The sequence below is a fragment of the Neovison vison genome, chromosome 5 (genome assembly GCF_020171115.1).
Source record: "Neovison vison isolate M4711 chromosome 5, ASM_NN_V1, whole genome shotgun sequence".
In the NCBI taxonomy this organism is placed as follows: domain Eukaryota; kingdom Metazoa; phylum Chordata; class Mammalia; order Carnivora; family Mustelidae; genus Neogale; species Neogale vison.
Genome location: NC_058095.1, coordinates 57,329,545 through 57,351,799, shown reverse-complemented (window position 1 = coordinate 57,351,799; position 22,255 = coordinate 57,329,545). Strand labels below are relative to the sequence as shown.

Genomic DNA, 22,255 nt, shown 5'->3' with positions numbered 1-22,255 from the left:
CTCTGCTTAAGTTTTCTTAGACGAATGACTTGTCGGCATGAGATACTCAAGTTCTCTCAGGCTTGTAGGCAACCAGATAATGTATCCTGCCCACCAGCAATGCTCGCCTACCTTCCCTAACACGGCAGATGGGAGAGTCGGCAGTGGGGGAGAGGGGGCAAACCAAACCCTCTGTTACCCCGAGCCACAGGCTCTGCAGCACTGGGAGGATGAAGTAGCCGTAGCAGGTCTCATTTCAAGGAGCTGCTAGAATCTCACCTTTGCATTTTCTGCCTTTCTCTGTACCTGCTTTTGCCACTTTCAAGACGAAACTGCTTTTCTTTTTTTTTTTTTTACATTTTATTTATTTGGGTAATCTCTACCCCCCGTGTGGGGCTCGAACTCAGGACCTCAAGATGGAGAGTCACACGCTCCACCGACTGAGCCAGCCAGGCGCCCCTCAACAAGAAAATACTCTTTTTATTTATTTGAGAGAGGACATGTGAGCATGGAGGGAGGGGCAGAGGGAGAGGGGGAAGCAGGTTCCTCTCTGAGCAGAGAGCCCGATGTGGGGCTCGATCCCAGGACCCTGAGATCATGACCTGAGCTGAAGGCAGAGGCTTCACTGGCTGAGCTACCCAAGTGCCCCAAGAAAATATTCTTTTTAAATAGAGGTTTTTCTGGGCCTTGGAGTGAAATCCTACATTACTAGTGTGGCCTTGATCATTTAAAGAAGTTCTCAAAGTGTCTTTTACCCACAACATAGTTTTGCTCATTGTTAGAACTGAACCCTCGTTTAGATTTTTATTTTTTTAAATTAAAGATTTTATTTATTTATTTGACAGAGATCACAAGTAGGCAGAGAGGCAGGCAGAGAGAGAGGAGGAAGCAGGCTCCCCGCTGAGCAGAGAGCCGATGTGGGACTCCATCCTGGGACCCTGGGATCATGACCCGAGCTGAAGGCAGAGGCTTTAACCCACTGAGCCAGGCGCCCCCGCCCCCCGCCCCGTTTAGATTTTTAAACAAAAAAGGCTGAAAGTCCAAAGCGTTAATGTTTTCAAAATCCAAATACCTCGTTTTGGGTTCCCTTATTTTGGGGATCTGTTTCCTTGTGATGGGATTTCCATTTTTGGTGTAAGCAGCAGCCCAGACTCGGGGCTGCGGGCTGAGTCACCAGCCGACAGCATGGGGAAGGACCGCCCTCACACGGCACCCCTCCTCCTTGGCCTTGGAGGTGACTCATTCTTGTGGGTGACCTCACCAAGGAGAGGTCATCATGTGGCTCCTGCATGCTGGGCACCATGTGGAGGCCAAGGTGGGAAAGCAGAGGACATGGTCTGAGCTAGTGGTTGGAAGGGTCCAGAGACCCCAGGCCGCAGCTCTTGGGGCGTGTGTGCGTGTGCCCGGTGCCGGAGAGCTGTCCCCAGGGGAGCCCCAGGCAATAGGAACACACAGTGCTGGGGGCATTGTCCCGGGATCTGGCCTCGGCGATCTGAAGCCCAGAGAGGGGAGGGGCCCACCAAGTCTGGACGCCGCCGGGTGGACACGGGGGCCTCAGAAGAGGTAGCTGGGTCACGGAGTAGGGATTTAAAAGCCAAGACGTGTTTGCCAGGATGGCTGGAAGGAGGGGCGGGTGTTCAGGGCAGGGAGAAAAAGACAAGACCTGAGGGTCTGGTGTCTGAGAAAATGCACCCAGTTTGTAGATGGAGCTGCCGGGGAGGGCAGAGTGGCCAGGGGTCCCTTCATGGAGTTCTAGAACGTTCTCCAGGCACCTCACATCTTTCTGAGCTCAGTCACAGTGGCTCCGTTTACTCAGGAAGCGACTGAGACTTGGAGCAGCCGATCGCACAGCTCGTGAGGGCAGGGGTCCCTGGCTCAGGACCGAGCTCTGCATTGCCGGGTACACTTCTAGACCAGGGGATGTGGACCATGCCCTACAAGCTGCAGGAGACGTGGAAGGGTCTGGAGTATGGGAATAAAGAACCTGTTCGGGGGCGCCTGGGTGGCTCAGTAGATTAAAGAACCTGTTCGGTTGGGTCTCCCAGAAAGACCGGTTATCGTGATCCTGGAACCAGAGGTGTCCTTGGAAGGAAGAGCATGGTGGCTCGGGGAGAAGAGGAAGGAGCAGGTTGGACGGCACTGCAGGGGAGGAACCCAGGGGAGGGCTGAGAGCCCACACGAGGGCCATGGAACCGAGGGATGGATGGAAGACATTTGGGGGCTTGGCTTGACCAGTTTTGGTGAGCGGCTGGTATAGGGCAGTCGAGGCACTCTTTCTTCCCAGTCTCTGGCCTCTATACCCCTTCCGGGGGAGGCAGAGGAGGTGGATCCAGGTGGATAGTGAGGCAGAGAACAGGCTCTCCACTGTAGGACTTTGACCTCCCGCCCTTCCTGCTTCCAGCTCCTTCTCCCCCCTTCTCCCGTCTGGCTCTTCCTCTGTCCCCAGCTTGGTCCCAGGCCCCTGTCCCTCGCCATTTACCCTGAGCTGGCCCATCTGGTCCAGTGACTGCTCTCCGAGTCGGCAGCTCCCACATCCGCCTTCCTAGTGCAGTCCTTTCTTCTTAGCAACAGGCTGGAACGTTCTGGTGTGTTACGTGCTCCAAACGTAGAGGATTTGGAGTCTGTCTTCCTGCTCATAAAAATCACTTCTCCCCCATCTGGCAGCGGCACCCTCAGCCACTCTGCTGCTCAAGCCAGCACCCTGGGACTTATTCTTGACGCGTCTGTCGTATTTTCCACGTCAGCTTAATCATCAGAGCGAGTCAGTCCTCCCACGGAAAGATGTCTCGCATCTCCTCTCTCCCTCTCCTGTGCAATCACCACTTCCGCCCCCCCCTCCCATCTCACTCAGAGCCTGGACCAGCACAGCCGTTCCGTCTCCAGTGACCCCTCCCCAACCGGTCCTGTGCACCACAGCCAGACTGGGCGCCCCACGCCTCCCCAAGTGTCGTGCGTCCTTGGTACGGGCTGCTGTCAGTCCTGTCCTTGCTCTTTCCATGCTGTTTCCGCTGCCTGGAACGATCCTCTCTCCACAGGCTCATTCTTTCCCATTGGGCAGTAAATAGAGCTTCTCCAGAGAGATCTCTGACCCGATGTCTTTCACAGCATCTTTTCTCTCTGTGATGTTCTTGTTGTCAGTAATTGTCACAGTATTCAGCATTTGCTGTGTTGATTCACCAACACGCGCGATAGGCCAGACGCAGATGTCATGCTGGGCACTTAGGAATCTGCGAAGACAGAGGCGCTCTGGTGCTGGGTCGTCAGGTAAAGCTGGTTCAAGTCGCAAAGGAGAGGCCCCCGGACAAGAATGTGCCTTGAGAAAAGCAGGGCAAGTAGCATGCGCCTCTCCTCATGGCTGCCTTACCACAGAAGGGTTTCAGGGCCTGGTGGAGTTCGGAGCCCCAGCAAGTGCCGCAGTGCTCCGGGAAACCCGAGTAGCTGCAGAGGGGGATGGGGTCCAGAGGAGAAGCCAGGGGTGGAGAGAGGCTGGTCCCACAAGCAGACGCACCCAGGTCAGGCTGGCACTGGGCGGTGTCTGCAGCTGGCCATGGGCCTGTCCTTGCCTGCGTGGCATCAGGCTGGGGGAGGAGGGCAGACTGGAAGCCAGTCAGGTGCCCAGGGAGCAAGAACTCGTGGAAGGCACAGGGGTACCAACTGTGTGAACTCTTCTGGAAGGAAGCTTGGCATGGAGGAGACCAAGAAGTGGGCAGACCCAAGGTCAAGGGAAGTTCACGGAATGGTGGCGCGTGCAGGGGTAGGGCTGGGCTGTCTTCTGCCGGAACAAGTGAGGAGCGACAGGTTGGAGGCACAGGAAGGAATGGCAGTTGGCAGCCTCTGAGGTAGATGGTGGCCTGCCTTGGGGGCACAGGCAGGAGGAGCCTTGACCCCCTCCAAGTCCGGTGGCTCTGCTTCACCAGCGTTGTAGGACGGTGTGTGCATGGGGTTGGAGGCGAAGCCCATCGTTTCCCCGGCTTGCATTGAAGGTCTGCCCCGTGGGCTCGGGGACCTCCCTCCAGGGTCAGGGTGTCCTGTTCCCTGAGAGCCTCACTGGGAGTGGAGACGTGAGCAAGGTCTTAGTCACAAAAGTTCTTCCCCAGGGCCGGATCCCCACGTGCTGCACGTCTAGGGTACAAACCGCACACATGGAGGTGGTCGTTAGGACTGGCCGGGCATCAGTGTGTAGCGTTGAGCGGATACTTGCATGCTTTTCCTGTCCTTCACGGCTGTTTTAAGTGAGGACACGTTCCGCACGCAATGCCCCACAAGGCGGCTATGCACATGGTCCTGCTCAGAAGGGTCAGGGCCGCTTGGGTCCCCGGCCACGTCCATGCTGCCCACAGAGTGAGGCGTCCCGATTGGTCTCATCACCATCAGGAGCTCCTCCGCTGCGAGCATCCTCGTGCCTGGAGGACGGAGCTGGTGCACACCTGTCCCTCCTCCAGGCTTTCCCCCCTTTGTTCCTGAAACCTGAGTGATTGGCACGAAAGTCTGGTGACGGAGGAGAGAGGACCCTGGTCCCTCCCCCTGACCCCCACCCCCTACCGGAGCCTCTTCCTTACGGGGCTCTGCTCGGTGCAGGTGCAGGCGCGTGTATCCACAGGCCGCTTCCCACCCTGAGACCTGTCCCAGTGTCCCTTTGTGTATCAATCATGCCGGTGGCGACCGCGCCTTTCCTGCGCGCTGGTACGCGACACAGGCAGGCCGTTCCCAGAGCCCGTGCGTCCGTCAGCGGGAGGCCTCTGCTGGCAGGGGGTTTGGAGCACCCGGTACCCTGCCATGGGGGCGTGTGGCTGTGGGTCCCACGGCTTGTGCGGTGTCTTCGCTGACTGCCTCACCTCCCTACGGCACCTCCTCTCATCCGCCCCACAAAGCTTGTGCTGCTGCACTATCGCTGTGTCTCCTGCCCCTGCAGAAGAGTCCCTGAGGCCTTACTTGCCGTCCCTTTCTTATTCCCCCCAGTGGACCGCATCGTGGGTCTGGACCAGGTGACAGGCATGACGGAGACGGCCTTTGGCTCTGCCTACAAAACCAAGAAGGGCATGTTCCGGACCGTCGGGCAGCTGTACAAGGAGTCTCTCGCCAAGCTGATGGCGACGCTGCGGAACACGAACCCCAACTTCGTGCGCTGCATCATCCCAAATCACGAGAAGCGGGTGCGTGTCCCACCAGGCGCCTGCGGCTCTTTCCGGCTGCCCCGGGTCGGGCCACGGCGACTCAGGGGTCCGACTGTCGTTTGCTTGGTTGTCAGGCTGGAAAACTGGACCCGCACCTGGTGCTGGACCAGCTTCGCTGCAACGGGGTCCTGGAGGGGATCCGGATCTGCCGCCAGGGCTTCCCCAACCGGATCGTCTTCCAGGAGTTCCGGCAGAGGTACCACCGACTTTGACTTTGTTCCCAGGTGTTTTCAGAGCTGCTCCTGATACCTCAGAACAGGGAGCTGACAGGGAAGACTATTTCCTCGCTTCCTGGATGGTTTCGGTTGCCATTTCGCATAGGAAAGGGATGATGATGATTATCATTATTGTCACTATTACCATGTCGGTGGCCAAGACTGTCAAGCGCTGTCTTTGTACAGAGGCCGCTGAGGGTGTGTGGCAGGGGAGCTCCCGGTGGTGGGAGCTGGACCTCCAAGTTGGAGGAGAAATTGATTTTTTTATATGTATTGTATAATTTATGTATCCTTAGGTATTTGTGCCATTTGCTTTTTTCCATTTTTTCCTGGAAATCAGATTTTCAATTCTGACCGCATTGGCTGTTCCATCTTAGAAACAAGTCCGCAGGTCAAGGAAAGGTGCTTTCTGACACCGTTCCAGATGGAACCCAGCTGAGAAACGATTCCCGTCTTTAGGGGTTTCGGGAGGCCTTAACCATGGCCCCACTGTCTGATAAACACGGTAGAATTTCGCTTTGTGTTGATAGGAGAAAGAGCACTTTAACTGGCATCCAGAATACGAAGCCGAGTGATACAGCCAGGACTCATGCCTTAAATGCTTTTTTTTTTTTTTTTTTTTTTTTTTGCTAAAATGTGATTTTCTTGCGGTACAACCCACCTGAGTGCCCAGATCTTATATGTACACCCCAGCGAGCACAGGCACGCCTGGACCAGTGCTGTGCTGAACACCCCCTGCTTCCTCCTGCTGTTGGAAGTGGAGGCCTGTGGGTGTTACTCTGTTCCATAGTGAACGTCCACACATCACACAGGGGGCCACGTTCTCCTCGTGTTTTAAAAGGCCTGTGAACATCTGGGGGAAAATGACAAGTAAGGTTTTTTTCAAACACCATGCCTTGACTCTGCCACACCTTCTGGTACCCGGTGTTTGTCCTTGGGGAACCCGGTGTTTGACCTTGAGGTCGAGGCGCAAGAGAGCCACCAGGACACCAGTTTGCCTCCTGTTGTAAGAAAGAGAAGCCAGACCTGCAGAAAGTCTCAGGCCATCACCCCCATCCTCTGGGATCAGGAACCTGTCCCGTCCTGGCTCTTATGTGACATGATGTCCCATCCCATCCTCGCCTCTTAGAGAACCCAAATTCACGGTTAGGAGGCATACGTTCCCACAGATTCTTACAGGAGACTTTTGGGCTGGTTTTCCTACAGGTACGAGATCCTCACTCCCAATGCAATCCCTAAGGGTTTCATGGACGGCAAACAGGCGTGTGAGCGGATGGTAAGCTTTCCGGGGCCTCTCTGCTCTGTGGACCGCCGACAGTCTGTCCCGTGGCCAGGAGTAAATGGGCTCTTTCTCTTTCCAGATCCGGGCTTTAGAACTGGACCCAAACTTGTACAGAATCGGACAGAGCAAGATATTTTTCAGAGCTGGCGTTTTGGCCCACTTGGAGGAAGAAAGGGACCTGAAAATTACCGACATCATTATTTTCTTCCAGGCCGTCTGCCGCGGCTACCTGGCCAGGAAGTAAGTGGGGGTCACGAACAAGATGCTCCTCAAGCACGTGCTCCTGCCGAGCACTGTGGGACATGAGGTCCCCGTCCTGTGGGAATCGTGTCCTCACGGCATGGGCGTCCAGGTGCGTGCCTGGATGTCCCACCCAAGGACACGTTGCCCTGAGGAAAGAAACAAGGGGCCAAGGCAGAAGATCAAGGGCTCAGGTGTTCACTTCAGCACAGGTTCTCGGTGAAGGTTGCTCTGAGGCTGTGAGACCCACAGAACGCGAATGTCGTGGCCCTGGGATGGGGGTGGGGGCAGAGCAGCCTTCCAGTGATGGGAGCATGGCACAGTCTGGAACGTGTCGCCATCCTGTGAGCAGGTGCTGTGGCCCCGTGAGGCAGGAGCGTGGGGAGCATGGCCGGGTAAGCTGGGATTTCCGGATCACCCGGCTGGCAGAACGGACTAGAGTGGGGCCATCGGGTGGGCCACGTGGGCAGCTCTGGGGTGATGCCGGGAAGACGGCTCTCCCTGGCCTGAGGAAGGTGATGGAGACCGAGAGTGGTTGCCGGACTCGAGATCTGATCAGAAGGGCCTAGGTCTGGTGATGGGCTTTTCCTCACCTCCTCCCACAGGGGGCCGGCGCTGGGGAAGGAGGTACAGTCTGCTCTCGGGGCCCTGTATCCGGCGGCGTCTGCCCAGAGGCTTCGGTCCACAGCTCGGGGCTTGGTCTGCCCCATGGTGCCGGGAGGGGCTTCTGCCCCACGAGGTGGACGCGAGATTGTGAGTCTGTGCCCACACGTAACAGGATCCCAGCTAAGGAGGAGGCGCGGAAACCCCAAGAAGAATGTGACATTTTCAGTGATTCACGCCAGGACACTTGGGCAAGAAGGAGCAAAAGCCTTGGGAGACAGCATGGTAACTGTCAGCAGAGCCGCGGCCCACGGGTGCCTGCGGGGACGTGAGGGGGCACAGCCAGCTGCCTCCAGGTAACACTTTGACAGCAACCAGAAACAGAACTGTCCGAAGCGCGGGGAATGAACTACGTACGTGGTGAAAGCGTGTGCGGCCTTTTCACTGAAATCTGAGCCCTGTGAGAGTCATGTGGAGACCAGTCATCAGAACCAGAGATCTCATCTCACGACTCAGAACGGGTACGCCTGTGTTACCGCTGAGGAAGGGGTGGCTCGGTGCCTGTAGCCCGTCGGTCCCACAAAGTGTGTGCTGGGCTGGACTTGGGGTTCGGGTCCGGCAGTGAATGAAGGTGTCTCCTCAGAAGAGCCAGCAGAGAGCGGGGAACCCTCAGCATCGTGCTGACAGTAGGCAGAGAGACAGGCATGTGCCCAGGAGTCCATGAACTTGAGGTCGAGGTGCGGGGGAGCCGCCAGGAGATGTGGGAGGAGACAGGTGACTTTGACACTTGAGTACCAGACGCGGGTCACCGAGCCCCGCTGTGAACAGAGCGGGGTGGCACCCTTTGCCCGGCCAGCATTCGGGTTCATGTGAGGGTTGCAGGGAAGGAAATCCAGCTGCCTCATTCGGACGAGTGACTGGCATGTTCTTGGCCTGTTCTGACCGTTTCCTCCCGGAGACGCACGGACGCCACCGGGCAGCGGTTGTCAGCAAGGAGGATGCTGACAGTGTTCTCGGAGAACTGGGAGGCAGAAGCTATTCTGTAGCCCCAAAAAACATACTTTGAAACTATTGTTCTTATAGCAGAAACTACTGTGATTCAGGCTCACCCGAACTTGCCCGGCTGGTGGGCTCCTGTGAGAAGGACGAAGGCCTTGTAGGGAGCTGCGCGGCGGGCTGGAGGACGTTCTGACCAGCAAGTGGGCAACACGGAAGTTCTGGGATTCCTGCGAGGACACATGACCTTCAGGCAGCAGAAGGGTGAAAAGTTGCCGTTTGTGCCCTAGACCTGGAACCTTGCGTTCCGAAGACTGTCCTCCGTGATCGCAGTGCATACCCGTCGTTGCTGCGGCGAAAGGACGATTGTAAATGATTCTTACCATCTTCTCCATTTCCGCCAAGCACTTCTCTTCCCGGGAGAACCCTGTCACCAGTCTCGCAAGGTGTTATGGGAAGGTCGTGAGAGGAACCGTCACAGGCCTAGAGGTGTTAGTTCCTTGCCAGCAGCCATACTCTGAGGGGCCCTGAGTATGTCGCTCACAGGCTTGGAGGCTGGGACCACAGAGCTCCTGGGTCATGCTCACTGCGACAGAGAGTGAAGGATGCCGCAGGTCACCCAAGGGCCCCGAAACCCAGGCGATCTGAATGTCTTAAGTAGCATGTGGTCCCACAGGCAAACCAGACCTGGCAGAGGGGACAGCTCAAGTGAACCCAGGTGGGGGGACAGAGCCAAACGGGGAGGGAGCAGGACGTGGGGAGCCTGTGTTCCCTGGAAGTGCCATGGTGCATAGACAAACTAGTGACCTCCTAGGAGGAGGGGCAGTCCAGCGAACTTGGCTGGGCCCTTGGGGGTTGTTTTGGTGGGGGGGGGTGTGCTTCAGAAACAGCTCTGTTCCCCAAGGCCAGTGAGAAATTGAAAATGCTGGATTCTGGACAATTCAACAAGGGGGTCTCAGGTCCCACGGCCTGAGAAGGCAGCATGGGAAGGTGGGAAAATGGGAAATCCCAGACCTGGCAACGAGACCGGGGTTCCAGAAGCATCTGCGTCCTGACTTATTGGGCCCTTGTCTGTAAAGGAGAGGCATTAACCGGACCTAGGCCCTACAGAGTCGGGGGAGGAGGAGGGAGATCACCTGGGAAAGGGGGCAGGGGGCGTGCAGGAAAAGCGGTCGCTCCTGAAGGTTATTGCCTGCCAGCAAAGGGAGGATGGGAAGGTCGGTCCTGTCCTCACCACGTCCTCACCACCCCGGGGAAGCCGGGGCTTACTGGTGGCCGGGAGCACACACTTGCTTGCAAACGCGGGTCCAGTGAATGTGGGTCCCCGGCGGCCGAGGGGTGCCCCGCGGCAGCATCGGGGAAGGGGGTCACGAGCCACGTGCGCCCCCGCTCTGCCTGCTCTCCACGCTGACTGTCGTGGGCTCCGCAGGGCCTTCGCCAAGAAGCAGCAGCAGCTAAGCGCCCTGAAGGTCCTGCAGCGGAACTGCGCGGCCTACCTGAAGCTGCGGCACTGGCAGTGGTGGCGCGTCTTCACGAAGGTGGGCCCCGCACGCGTGCTCCTGCCCGGGGAGGCCGGCGGATGCGCGACCCCGCCACTCTCACCGCACGCTTCTGCCGCAGGTGAAGCCGCTCCTGCAGGTGACCCGCCAGGAGGAGGAGCTTCAGGCCAAGGACGAGGAGCTGCTGAAGGTGAAGGAGAGGCAGACGAAGGTGGAGGGCGAGCTGGAGGAGATGGAGAGGAAGCACCAGCAGGTGCGTGCCGCAGCCGCCGCGCCCCATGCTGTCCCACCTGGGCCGTCCCCCGCCCTGGCCTCCGACCCTGCTCGGGTCCTCACTGCTCCCCCAAAGCACAGGCATTTGGGAAGGGGGCAGCAGATACGTGGCCCCACACAGTTGGGTTTGTAGACGCTGAAGTCAGCCGGCCTCTGTGTTTTTGCCTTGGTCTTTCTTGGTCACCTTTGCCATGGGGCAGGTGTCTGACACCTGCCTGCTCTGAGGCTCCCAGCAGCATCCCCTCCCTGGGACTGCTTGCAAGGGACCCCGAGGGAAAAAAGAATGAGACCGCCCGCGGCCACCACGGGTCCTGAGTCTCTGTCCCGTCCCCGTGGTTACATCTCCCTGACAGAGCCAGGCCTCAGGCCACGTTCTGCAGACCAGCACGGAACGGTAGTGTCAGGGCCAGGACGATGAGTGGCGGAGGCTGGACTGTCCCTCAGTACCCCCTGCCTATTGTCACCGTGAGCACATTTGAATTAGTTTGTTTCCCCTTTGTCAGTTATCTGCACGGAAGGAGAGTTTCTGAAATAGTTTGAATTTAGTGAGGGTCATTCGGGGTCGCCTGAGACCATAGAAGCAGCCACAGACGCTTTCATCTGGCTCATTGGGCTGTAGCTACAGACCATCTGAGAGTTTTGCCAGCAACGTTGCGTATTTTTAACCCTCAGTTTCTTCGGTGTCGAGCGCTGGCCCCGTTGTCCTGGTGACTGTCTGCTGTGGGCCCAGGGGCAGCATGACCGTGCCGGGCGCTCTTTGTGATTGCAGCTCTTGGAGGAGAAGAACATCCTCACGGAGCAGCTTCAGGCCGAGACGGAGCTCTTTGCCGAGGCGGAGGAGATGCGAGCCAGGCTTGCCGCCAAGAAGCAGGAGCTGGAGGAGATTCTCCATGACTTGGAATCCAGGGTTGAAGAAGAAGAGGAGAGAAATCAAATCCTCCAGAACGAAAAGAAGAAAATGCAAGCACATATTCAGGTGGGTATGTTATGTTTTAGGCTTCCCAAGTGGGTCTGCTGGGTCGATGAGTAGAAGCTGGGGAATGGGATCGTGGCCGGAGTCCCAGAGCACAGAGCACGAGGAATAGACTATCTTCAAGTGCGGATCTGTGATTTTACGGGGTAACCTCTTACGGCACGCACAGTGACTCGGAGTAGGAACATCGCGGGGTCTATAGCACGCCAGGACCTCATTCGGCCTGTGTTATCGTTACTCATGGGACATGCCGGGCTCTGACCCAGGAGGCGGCTGGGAGTCAGAATAAACACTTAGCTCTTTCCAGGCTGTCTCTCTGGGACATGGGCTGTCCTCGCGTCAGTCACAGCCTGGTTGAACGCCCAGACACGCGGTGTGGACCCTTCTTCCCTGGCAGCCCCCGGGATGCACCCCCATCGTGGTCTCCCACACCCCACGTCCCAACTACGTTCTTGGGTGTCCAGGTGTCCCGACGGCCACTGCCCTTTCCTGGGTCCCGCATCGAACTTCCTTCCAGGTCTCTCCTTGAACTTTTTCTCATCCCGTAGCTTATGTTGGCAACAGGCGGGTGATCCAGACGTTTCTCAAAAGCACAAAAGGTACCACCTTATTCCCTGGGCAAATACCCCAGCATTAAGCCAGCAAGAGACCTGCCGCTCCCCAGCACACCTCCCGCTGGGTGGCCATAGCCCAGAGCCATAAAAAGTGCTCGTTCATTTGGCGAATCTAGTTCTGGGGCTTCATGTTAAGCATAAGTCGATGGGAGCCATTTAATAGCTAGGAATTGGTAAGCCACGGTAAGACCAGCTGGTTATTATCGGAATAAAAAGATTTATTTCCATGGCGAGCCCTTAACTCGCAAAGGAGCAGACACAGAGTAAGATCCAAGTAGAAGTACATTCCTGTAACATAGAAGTTCGTGTGCGTGACTGTGTATCTGAGCACACGTGAACCCAGAATGTTCACCACCACTCCTTATAGGGCATGATCCACAGTTGTGATTTTCTTTCCTCTTGAAGGGCATGTGCTCATCTCAGAAATAACCTCTGACTCCTGTGGGTCAAGGGCACCCAAGTCCCCTCCGGTGTCCTCAGCCTCGTTTCTTATGCTCCAGTTTTAGTACACTCACAGGAAGTGCTTGCATCTTGTATTTGTTTTTAAGATTTATTTATTTGAGGGAGAGAACGAATGGGTGGGAGGGAGAGAGAGGACCTCCAGCAGACTCCACGCTAACCGCGGAGCCTGACCCAGGGCTCGATCTCATGACCCTGAGACCATGACCTGAGCTAAAATTAAGAGTGAGATGCCCAACCGACTGAGCCCCCCAGGCGCCCCCCCAGGCTTGCATTTTTCTAGTCTATTTAGGGAAACGAGGACGTACTCGTAGACCAGTGCAAAGTTTGCGTTGGGTTTTGCCTTTCCAGTACTTTCTGTCTCATTCCTTACCAGACTCTCTTAACTTCTTGTTTTTGGCACTGCTGTCTGAACTTATTATCTCTTTCTGTGACATATAAACTCATTCAGACACATTCTAAAAATAGGTGATTTTTTTTTTTCCTTTTACCTCAATCCAAGGAAAGCAGGTGTATCAGAAGTCAGGCTCCTGTAAGCCCTATAGTCCCCAGACGACCCCTGGGATAAGTCGGCCTCATTGGTCCCTCTTCTGTCCTTTCTCTGACCTGTGCAGCTTTGAGGGCCTTCTGATCTATATCCTTTGCAGCCAGAACTAGTGGAGCTGGTTTTGGTGTGATTTTGTTTTTAAGATGAACTCTCTAATTATAGTTTCAGTAAATGATTATTGTAGAAAACCTAGTGAACACAGCACTCCCCATCTCCTCACTTGCATCACCACCGTTAATGCTGTTCTGTCTGCTTATGTAGATTTCCAAGAAGAGTACGTGGATTTATTTATTAATGGAAATTACAGGGGCACCTGGGTGGCTCAGGGAAGCGTCTGGCTCTTGATTATGGCTCAGGTCGTGATCTCAGGGTCATGAGATCGAGCCTCCCCTCTCCAGCTCTGTGCTCAGCAGGAGTCTGCTTGGGATTCTCCTTCTCCCTCTGACCCTTGCTTGTTCTCTCTTTTTCTCTCTTACATCTTTACAAAGAACAGACATTATACTAAACACGCTGTTAGGTTCACTGCTTTTGTGAAATTAGGAGCGTGTGGTGCGGGGGGCCACCTGACAGCGGACTGTGGGAAACTGTAGGACAAAGGACCTGTTTGGATTTTTTTCAAAACAACCAAGCAGCGGGGGAGGGAGGGACACAGGGGAGCCTAGAAGATGAAGGTGTCTCTGGAGGATTTTCCGTCGCCGTCTGTGGACCTTATTTGGGCTCACGCACAGGCGAACAGACGTATTTGCGGGAGGTCTGCATCTTTCAGAGGGACAGCTGGAAGGTTTTACAGAGAAAGCAGGAGGTCTGGGATTTGCTTCAAGATGACCCGGCAGTTGGGGGTGGGGGGAGCTGGGGGCACGTGGAGGGAGTCAGCACTCCTCCGGGCAGAGTCCCTGGCCACGTCCACGCTGGGCTCTGCATGCTACTCTGTGCTCTGGCTCGTCTGTCGGGGCTTTTCACAGTAACGTTGATCATTACATGGGTTTCATTCTGGAATCAGCCAGGGTGAATTTCTGGAATTGGCCATACGTTGATCTCTGTATAGAAAGAACCCTGTTCCGTAGAGTCTGGTTATTGCGGGACACGAGGCAGGGTGGGAACTTGCAAGGTGTGTTACGACCACATGGGCTCTAAACCCTGAACCCCCACCCGGCAGGGGTGGGCTCACGCCGTGACACGTCAGGACGTCCTTGCCACTTTGAAAAGCAAACGTTGGCATGTGACGGTGAGCACATGTCCGACGGTAGGCGGGGGACACTGACTGTGTTCTCCGCTCCCCAGGACCTGGAAGAGCAGCTGGACGAGGAGGAAGGCGCGCGCCAGAAGCTCCAGCTGGAAAAGGTGACCGCCGAGGCCAAAATCAAGAAGATGGAAGAGGAGATCCTGCTCCTCGAGGACCAGAATTCCAAATTTATCAAAGTAAGAGCATATTTCCATGACGGAGCTGATGCACTCCGTGAAAGGGGCGTCCAGAGAGCAATTCTCAAGAATTTGGATTCACTTACGTACTTTACTCTCCTGAGGCTCTAACTGTGTAAATCTCTAAAGACAGAAACTATGTAGTAATCGAAATCTGCCAAGCAGCCTTCTGATCCTATAGACATTTGGTGTGCGCATCTCACACGCTCTGATCCCCGCTCAGTGACCAGGACCCGTCCGTGCAGGCCCACTGTCCCCCTGCGGGGGCCAGTGGATGGGGACCCGAGCGCCTGTGCTCAGAGGAAGACCAGGGTTCCGGTGTGCTTTGGAAGCCTTCTCCAACACCGCGGTTCTTTCTTCTCAGGAAAAGAAACTCATGGAAGACCGCATCGCGGAGTGCTCCTCCCAGCTGGCTGAGGAGGAAGAAAAGGCCAAAAACTTGGCCAAAATCCGGAATAAGCAGGAAGTGATGATCTCGGATCTAGAAGGTTAGTGTTTGGGTTCGGAGAAACGTGGGCCGGGAACCCATGGGTGTTGGCATGCCGCCGACGTCAGAGCCGACAGGTAGGAGGCGCACCACCAGGTAAGCTGCTTGGGTCCAGGTGTGACAACAGGCCTGTTTGCAGTTCTCGTGACCTGCCTCGTCTGCAAGCTTTCGCGACGGGCTGGCACTGGCAGGATCGTACTTAAGTTGGCTCCCGGGGTGAGGCATGCTCCGGGGCGGACCCGGCCAGGCCCTCCATGGCATGAGCTGTGGGGGCCGCTGGACCTCGTGAGCCGTGGCTCTCAGAGCAGCGTGAGTGACGGGAAGTCACAAAGGGACCGCTACTGCCACCAAGCGTGGCAGGGACTGGCGCGACCACCGAGGGCAGCCATAGTGCATGCGGACGGCAAACAAGTGTCGGGAAATCCTGGGAGGTTTACAAAACAGAGGCCAACTTTGCGCAGAAGAGATAGAGAGAGGGTGGCTCTCAGGGAGAGCACGTAGCCTCTCCTGGGATGGGCAGCCAGACCCCAGCGTCTGCACTGCAGGGGGGAGAGGCACAGCCCTCGATGCCCAGGCACTGTGTGAGGGTCTCTCTGGCCCATGTGGGGTTCTTCTGCTGGGGGGGGGGGGCCTAAGGCACACGCACCCAGTCTTTGGACCTGCATGATTGGCCTGTGACACTCTGTCCCCACATCTCCACGTGCCGGTCATGTGGGAGAACCCAAGGCGCACAGGGCACGGTGTTGTGAGGGCCGCTGCGGGAAGGGGAGGATCCCTGGCCAGGTGAGGGAGTCCCAGGACCCTCTGCCCGTCCCCTCCCCCGCTGCCTGGAAGCTGTGGTCCTGGTTCCAACCAGGGATTCCCAGGAAGGGGCATGGGGTGATAGGCAGTGACACATGCGGTCCTCGCCTCTGCTGAGCCCTCTGCACACGAGTGCTCTGCCCAGCGATGGGCGCAGTGAGAGGGGCCGGGTCACTTCCACTCCAGGCAGGTGGGCTCACTTCTCGCAAAGGGACATCATTAGAAACCACCACCCCCCCCCCAATTTCTTCCCTGAAATTCATCCTCCCATTGATTTTTCTCACCTTCGATTTGATGTTCACGGGTGTCGATGACTGAGCCTTGGGCCCAGGGCCATCGAGGCAGCGGCATGCTGCTGAGTCAAGTGGCAATGTTCAACCTCAGCCAGTTCACATGTTGGGTTTGTTCGTCTGGCACCCGCTCATGGGTTTCAAAGCGCTTCTCTGGCCTCTTCCCCTGCAGAAAGGCTGAAGAAAGAGGAGAAGACGCGTCAGGAGCTGGAAAAGGCCAAGAGAAAGCTAGACGGGGAGACCACTGACCTGCAGGATCAGATCGCTGAGCTCCAGGCACAGATCGATGAACTCAAGGTCCAGCTGGCCAAGAAGGAGGAGGAGCTGCAGGGCGCGCTGGCCAGGTCTGCCTCCCGCCACCGCGGGCTGCGCGTTCACCCAGGGTCTCACGTCTGGGGCCGGACAGGAACCCAGGGCGAGGCCACGTCTTCTCCTTGCTGGGGGTGTGACGAGGCGCTTGGAGCAGCCGGGAGTCCCCGGTTTGCATTAGGTTGGCAGGAAGCTCACGTAAACCAGCCTGGGCCTTCACACGCCAGGATCCCGAGTCATGGCCTGAGGTCCCTGGGAGTCCATCCCAGGAGAAACTAGTTTCCCATATGGCACGTGTTGGTTTCTGTGCAGCAGAGATGAGTTTCAGAAGTTGAGCAGAAATTTCAGAGATGACCTCCGCACCTAGAGCGTGATTTGCTTTTCGGTTCTAAAGCGTCACTTTTAATGGAACGGAGGTTTATAACCGTTTGGCTGCATGGTCAGGGATCTTCAAGTTTCATTTATAATTTATTACAAGGCAGTAGATCTCCTAACAAGTTCTTTCCAGTCCTCTGTCTCAGTTGGTTTTACTTTGGCCAGATGATCTGTGTTCTCTCTCAGAGCTGAGAGCTAGAATCTAGGAGGACAGCTGTCCACACAGGCTGTCCCGTCCCCTGGCGCCCCTTCCCTCCCCACAGACACCCCCACCCCTTCGGTCAGAAGGTCCACGGGCACGGGAGCGCAGGGACGCGCCGCAGGAGGGAGCGAGGGGACCGCAGGTGTGACGGTGGCCTCCCCCTGCGTTCCGGGGGCGTCCCTGGAATCATGGGAGGCAGACAGTTTGGGCTGGAGGCCACCTTGAGCGGTGGCCTCGATCTGACGCTTCGCTTGAGAGGAGATTGTTTCTGTCCCGATCGTGAAAACGAGCTGTCCATCCTTTTAACAGAGAATCGTCACCCTTTGGCAAGGGGGCTGGCTTGGTTCCGGTGTGGGCTCTGCCATTCCTGGCTCTTGGGGGCCAGGGAACACCGCCCAGACATGGTCCCTCGGGTGTCTCCGCAGGGGGGACGATGAGACGCTGCACAAGAACAATGCCCTGAAGGCGGTGCGGGAGCTGCAGGCCCAGATTGCTGAGCTGCAGGAGGACTTCGAGTCGGAGAAGGCTTCCCGGAACAAGGCGGAGAAGCAGAAGCGGGACCTGAGCGAGGAGCTGGAGGCGCTGAAGACGGAGCTGGAGGACACCCTGGACACCACGGCGGCCCAGCAGGAGCTCCGGTGAGCGGCGGGCAGAAGCGCTCCGGATGGGCTGGGGGCCTGCCTTTGTGCTGGCATTTTGGGTGTTTCTCACCCTCCTGGAAACACCGGCAGGTGGACGGGGAACAAAACAGCCGCGGTCAGAAACAAAGCCGCGTCCAGGCTACAGCGGGATCACGGGGGGCAGGTGCACCCCACAGAGAGTCGGAGTGGCCAGGCATGGGACCGGGGTGGGGGGCGTGGGTGGGATCGGGCATGCTTAGGCTGCAGCCGGTGGCGGCAGCGGGTGTGAACCGCGGCAGGTGGACAGATGAGAAGCGAGGTGCATGCTCACCTTGCAAAGACGGGCGAGGGCAGGGACCCGGACTGGAGTGCGCGTTGGGCAGAGGCATGCGCTGTGGGACCAGTGAGCCAACCGGCAGGCACAGGCACGTGCAGCCGGAGAGGATTCTTGCGCCGAAACCTCGGCTCAGCAGCCCTGTGGAGGTCACAGGAGAGCTAGAGCTCCAAGCTGGGGAGCAGGCCAGGCAGAGGGGCTCCTGTGAGCCCTGAATTGGGAATCTCCCACGTGGCTGCCGGGGCCGTGGCCTCCTGTCTGCTGCCTCCTCGTGCCAGGGCAGGAGGGCCCCCCCAGGTGCCATGGCTGTGAGATGTGGCTGGCTGCGTGCACATACGCACACACATGCGCACACACCTATCCGGGCTGCTGCAGGCTGTCCTCACTCTGAGGTGGCAGCTCAGGAAAGGCCTGGAATAAAGCAGGTAGGGCAGAAAGGGAATCACTTAGGAAGACAGGTGTGGGCAGAGAGGTAGGAAATGACACAGAGCCACGGGGAGAGAAGTGTGGGGGTGCTCTCTGGAGGACAAGGGTGGGCTCTCCCAGGGGCGTGGCTAGAGAGTGACGTCACGATTCTGCCCAGGAGGTGGAGGTCAGGTTATGGGCATCAGGGGGGCGATCAGTGGTGAAGCAGCAGAGGTGGGGGTTCCTAATGGTGTGTCAGGGGCTTTGCCGTGAATGCACGCGGCTGCGGCTGCACATGGAGGTCATGTCCCCCGAGAAACCGGGGGCCTCTGCTGCAGCCCATCTGAGCCAGGCAGGCCCGCCTCCCCCCACCCATAGCAGCAGAGCAGCTCTGCTTCCAGCAACGTTAAGTCCTGCCTTCCCCGTGAAACGTCCAAACTTCAGAACCTGGAAACCACGGAGCTAGACTTTGTTGAAATAGCTGTTCTCAGCTGGACTTTTGGCCACAATAGGAAAAAAGGCCTTGATCATTTCTTCCATTCAGTCTTCAAAAAAAAGAAAAAAAGGAAAAAGCACACATGTGTATTTATCTAACCACGGCTGTGCTCAAACAGGCGGGGAGGGGGCTCCGCTCCCAGGGGGCTGCTGTGCCGAGACTCATAGCGGCCCCTGCTGTGTTGTGTTAGCCCCGGGCCCGCCACTCTCACCGAGAACCCCCTGCCTGCCTGCCCGCCAGTTCTTCCCAGGCAGTGAGTGCTGGGGTCCACGTGAAAGTGGCCAGCCTCGGCTCGCCCAGCGCCTCCCACACACTCGGCACGGAACTGCCTGTAGGACTTGGCCTGGAGAGCCGGGGGCGGTTGGGTCGATGAGCCTGGAGGAGGGAAGGAAGGGCTCCTGGACAGGGTGTCACATAGGAGTTAGGAGCGGAAGTCTTCCCCAGACATGACGTGCGGGAGGAGAGCTGCTGCTGCTGTCGCATCCTTGGAAGTGCTGGTCGTTCACTGGGGTGAGCTGAAGTCACCAGATGGAAGGTGTCCGTCTCTCTGGACCAGTGCTTGCATCCGTCTGCCCCCTCTGCCGGTCCCTTTCTCTCAAGGAGACTCTGGGGACAGGGCCCCACCAGCCTGAGCCCAGCTGGACCACAGAATCTTCGCTGATGCCTTCTGTCCGGCTGCCCTGTGAGCCCAGAGCTGGCGCCGGGCCGCTCAGCACAGCTGACCTCAGCCCCCGGGCCCCCCGGTCCACTGGGAAAGGGAGACGGATGTGGCCACAGGGTCCACCCCCGAGTCACCGTCCTGACGTCCTGTGGCCCTGAGCAGGCGGGGGTTCACCTGGCCAGTTTCGGGCTCCGCCAAGCCATGTGCCCACATGGACAGATTGTGACGTCTCAGCAGAGCTGCCTGATCTCCCAGCTCACCCTGTGCACATTACGGCAAAGCGTGAAAGTGCTGGAAAGCTGTGTAAAGACAGGGTACTTTCATGTGACCTTTGCTCCCCAGGTTCAGGCTAGAGGAGCCCTCAGTTCACCTTGGGACGTTCAGAGCCCGGGCTTTGTCCCTCTGAAGTGTGGACACCCTCTGAGCCAGGGGTGCGGCTCCTCCGCCTGCCTCAGAACTCAAGCGTCCTTCCGCCCCCAGCCTCAGCCGCCTCCAGAGGAGGTCTCGGGAGGGAGCGCCCCAGCTGTCCCTTCCCAGGCTGGGTGCCGTCCCGCCTTTGTCGGGACCAGCGTCCTGACTCCTGGGGCCCTCACCACCCCTTGGCTTTTGAAACCTCTTCGGGACCCCCTTTTCCAGTTGCGCTGCGGTGTCGGCTGGTGCTGGGGCAGCCTGTGTGGCACCTCACGATAAGCAAGTCCCGGCCTGCAGGCCACCGGGCTGCCTAGAACGGTCCAAATTTAGGCCCATAGAGGTGTCACACTGTGACCGTCGTCGCACAGGGAACAGGAGCCGCGCTTGGGCTCATTCTAGAAGGATTTCCACTCTCACAGTAGTGGGCACGCAGCCTTCTGGAACGTAATAGGTCAAATAATTCTCTCATGGGAATTCATGTAATCTGTTTTCTGTGACCCTAACCACGTCCCAGATGTACCAAGGGCTGTTATAGGCTGTTACGGGCCAAACCGTGGTGCTTCCCTTGGGTGAGCCTCACAGCAGCCCCAAGACCAGTGCTCTGGTGACCCTTGTGTATAGATGGACACACCGAGGTGGAGAGCTCAGGTGTTCAAGGTCCCGGAGTTGGCACCATAAGAGCCGTAACTGAGCCCACATCCATCAGCTCTGGGGAGAACGGAGCACATTTAAAACTAATGCAGCACCTTAAAGACGTACTTTTCTAATTCAGGGGCGCCTGGGTGGCCCTGGGTTAAGCATCTGCCTTTGGCTCAGGTCATGGTCTCAGGTCCTAAGATCGAGCCCCCCATCGGGCTCTCTGCTCAGCGGGGAGCTGCTGCTCCCTTCCACCCGCTCCTGCTCGCTCTCTCTCATTGTCTCTCTTTCAAGTAAATCTTTTAAAAAATAAGTGGTCCAGTCAGCTGGCTGGTCCTGAGCTGCTCTCTCTGAAAATGCGTTTGTGCAGCACCAAACGGGAGCAGGAGGTCGCGGAGCTGAAGAAGGCCCTGGAGGAGGAGACGAGGAACCACGAGGCTCAGATCCAGGACATGCGACAGCGGCACGCCACGGCGCTGGAGGAGCTGTCCGAGCAACTGGAGCAGGCCAAGCGGGTGAGCGTGCCCTGCAGGGCCGCCCCCTCCCAGAGCCACGCGCCCAGGGCTTGGGGGTGCGCAGAGTAACTGGGCCATCCGGCTGCCGTCCCCATCCCACGTTCCTCCCCGGGCATCTCTCCGGCAGCGTTCCCTCCCAACGACTGAGCTGGAAGCCTCTAGTGGCCTGAAGTCTCTCATGCTGCCAGTCCCCGAGTCCTGCTGTCTTTCCCCAGGCCGCTTAGCCACCCTTCCTCACCCCTGCTCTGTCTCAGGCCACTGTGCACAGTGTCACCATGCCTGTCGCTGTCCCCTCTGTCTCATATCGGCTTCTGTCCTGACCACACTGCATCCCCTCCACCCTTAGAACTCCCCCCCACCCTCCCGGGGCAGACGAGTCTTCTTCCTCCTTCTTCCCGAGCCTCCTCCCCTGCCCGGCCGCCTGCTGATCTGTGCGTTCACAGCAGCAGCGACGGCCTCGACATCCACATGAATCCGTCGTCACACTGAGTACTCGCCATGCAGTGCCTTTGACTGCCACCTTGTGGGGTAGCCTCTGCCCGCGGGGTACAGAGATTACCAGGGGGTCGCACAGCCAGTAAGCGGCAAGGGGGAGGGAACCCGGGGAGTCCAGCCCCGGAGCCCCCACTGAACCCCGGAGTGCGGCCTTGAAGTCCCAGTCCCCAGTCCCAGGTCATGAACCGTGGCACGTGGGACACAAGGCGCCCCGTGTCGACCTCCCAACACCAACAAGGATAAAGTCTGCGGCGCAGTGAGCCTCTAGGTATCTGGGTTTCCTCTCCTAGGCAGTGTGCCCCGGGGGGTCCCTGCTCTAGAAACTTCACCCTCTGAGGAGAAGGGAGGTTTCCGACCACGCAGCGGGCGCGACCCCACCGAGAGGAAAAGCAGGGCCTTGTATGGAATGTTCTAAAAATAGCACATTTCCCTTCCCTCGCCTCCTAGTTCAAAGCGAATCTGGAGAAGAACAAGCAGGGCCTGGAGACGGACAACAAGGAGCTGGCGTGCGAGGTCAAGGTGCTGCAGCAGGTCAAGGCGGAGTCAGAGCACAAGAGGAAGAAGCTGGACGCGCAGGTGCAGGAGCTCCACGCCAAGGTGTCGGAGGGGGACCGGCTCCGCGTGGAGCTGGCCGAGAAAGCCAGCAAGCTCCAGGTAAGTCCAGGGCAGGCCCCCGCGGCAGGCACACGCCCCAGAACCCCGGCCCGGCTGGGCCACTGTGAGATCACGAGTACTTGAGTAGACGGCAAGAGGGTGCGCGGCGGCTTGCGCAAGGAGCACGTGACTCCTGGTCTTGGGGTCGTGAGTTCAAGCCCCACACTGGGTGTGGAGAGGACTTAAAATCAATAAATACTATTTTTAAAGACAATCAGAATCAGGTGCCTGGTGGCTCAGCGGGGTAAGCTCGGGTCAGGACGGACTCATATGCAGTCAAGAAAAATGATC

At 57.8% G+C, this 22,255-nt stretch overlaps 1 protein-coding gene across 6 annotated transcripts in view; it reads left to right on the top strand.

The window, feature by feature from the left end:
• MYH10 (myosin heavy chain 10) overlaps nt 1–22,255 on the top strand; it is a 119,649-nt gene that overhangs the window by 78,306 nt on the left and 19,088 nt on the right. For all 6 annotated transcript variants that reach the window (XM_044249067.1, XM_044249071.1, XM_044249066.1 and 3 more), the window contains 13 exons: nt 4,939–5,132; nt 5,228–5,349; nt 6,575–6,644; nt 6,730–6,890; nt 9,919–10,027; nt 10,110–10,241; nt 11,031–11,237; nt 14,136–14,273; nt 14,638–14,761; nt 16,024–16,195; nt 17,163–17,375; nt 20,671–20,815; nt 21,758–21,964. In XM_044249067.1, coding sequence (XP_044105002.1) covers nt 4,939–5,132; nt 5,228–5,349; nt 6,575–6,644; nt 6,730–6,890; nt 9,919–10,027; nt 10,110–10,241; nt 11,031–11,237; nt 14,136–14,273; nt 14,638–14,761; nt 16,024–16,195; nt 17,163–17,375; nt 20,671–20,815; nt 21,758–21,964 — 1,994 coding nt within the window. The remainder of the gene's footprint in view (nt 1–4,938; nt 5,133–5,227; nt 5,350–6,574; nt 6,645–6,729; nt 6,891–9,918; nt 10,028–10,109; nt 10,242–11,030; nt 11,238–14,135; nt 14,274–14,637; nt 14,762–16,023; nt 16,196–17,162; nt 17,376–20,670; nt 20,816–21,757; nt 21,965–22,255) is intronic.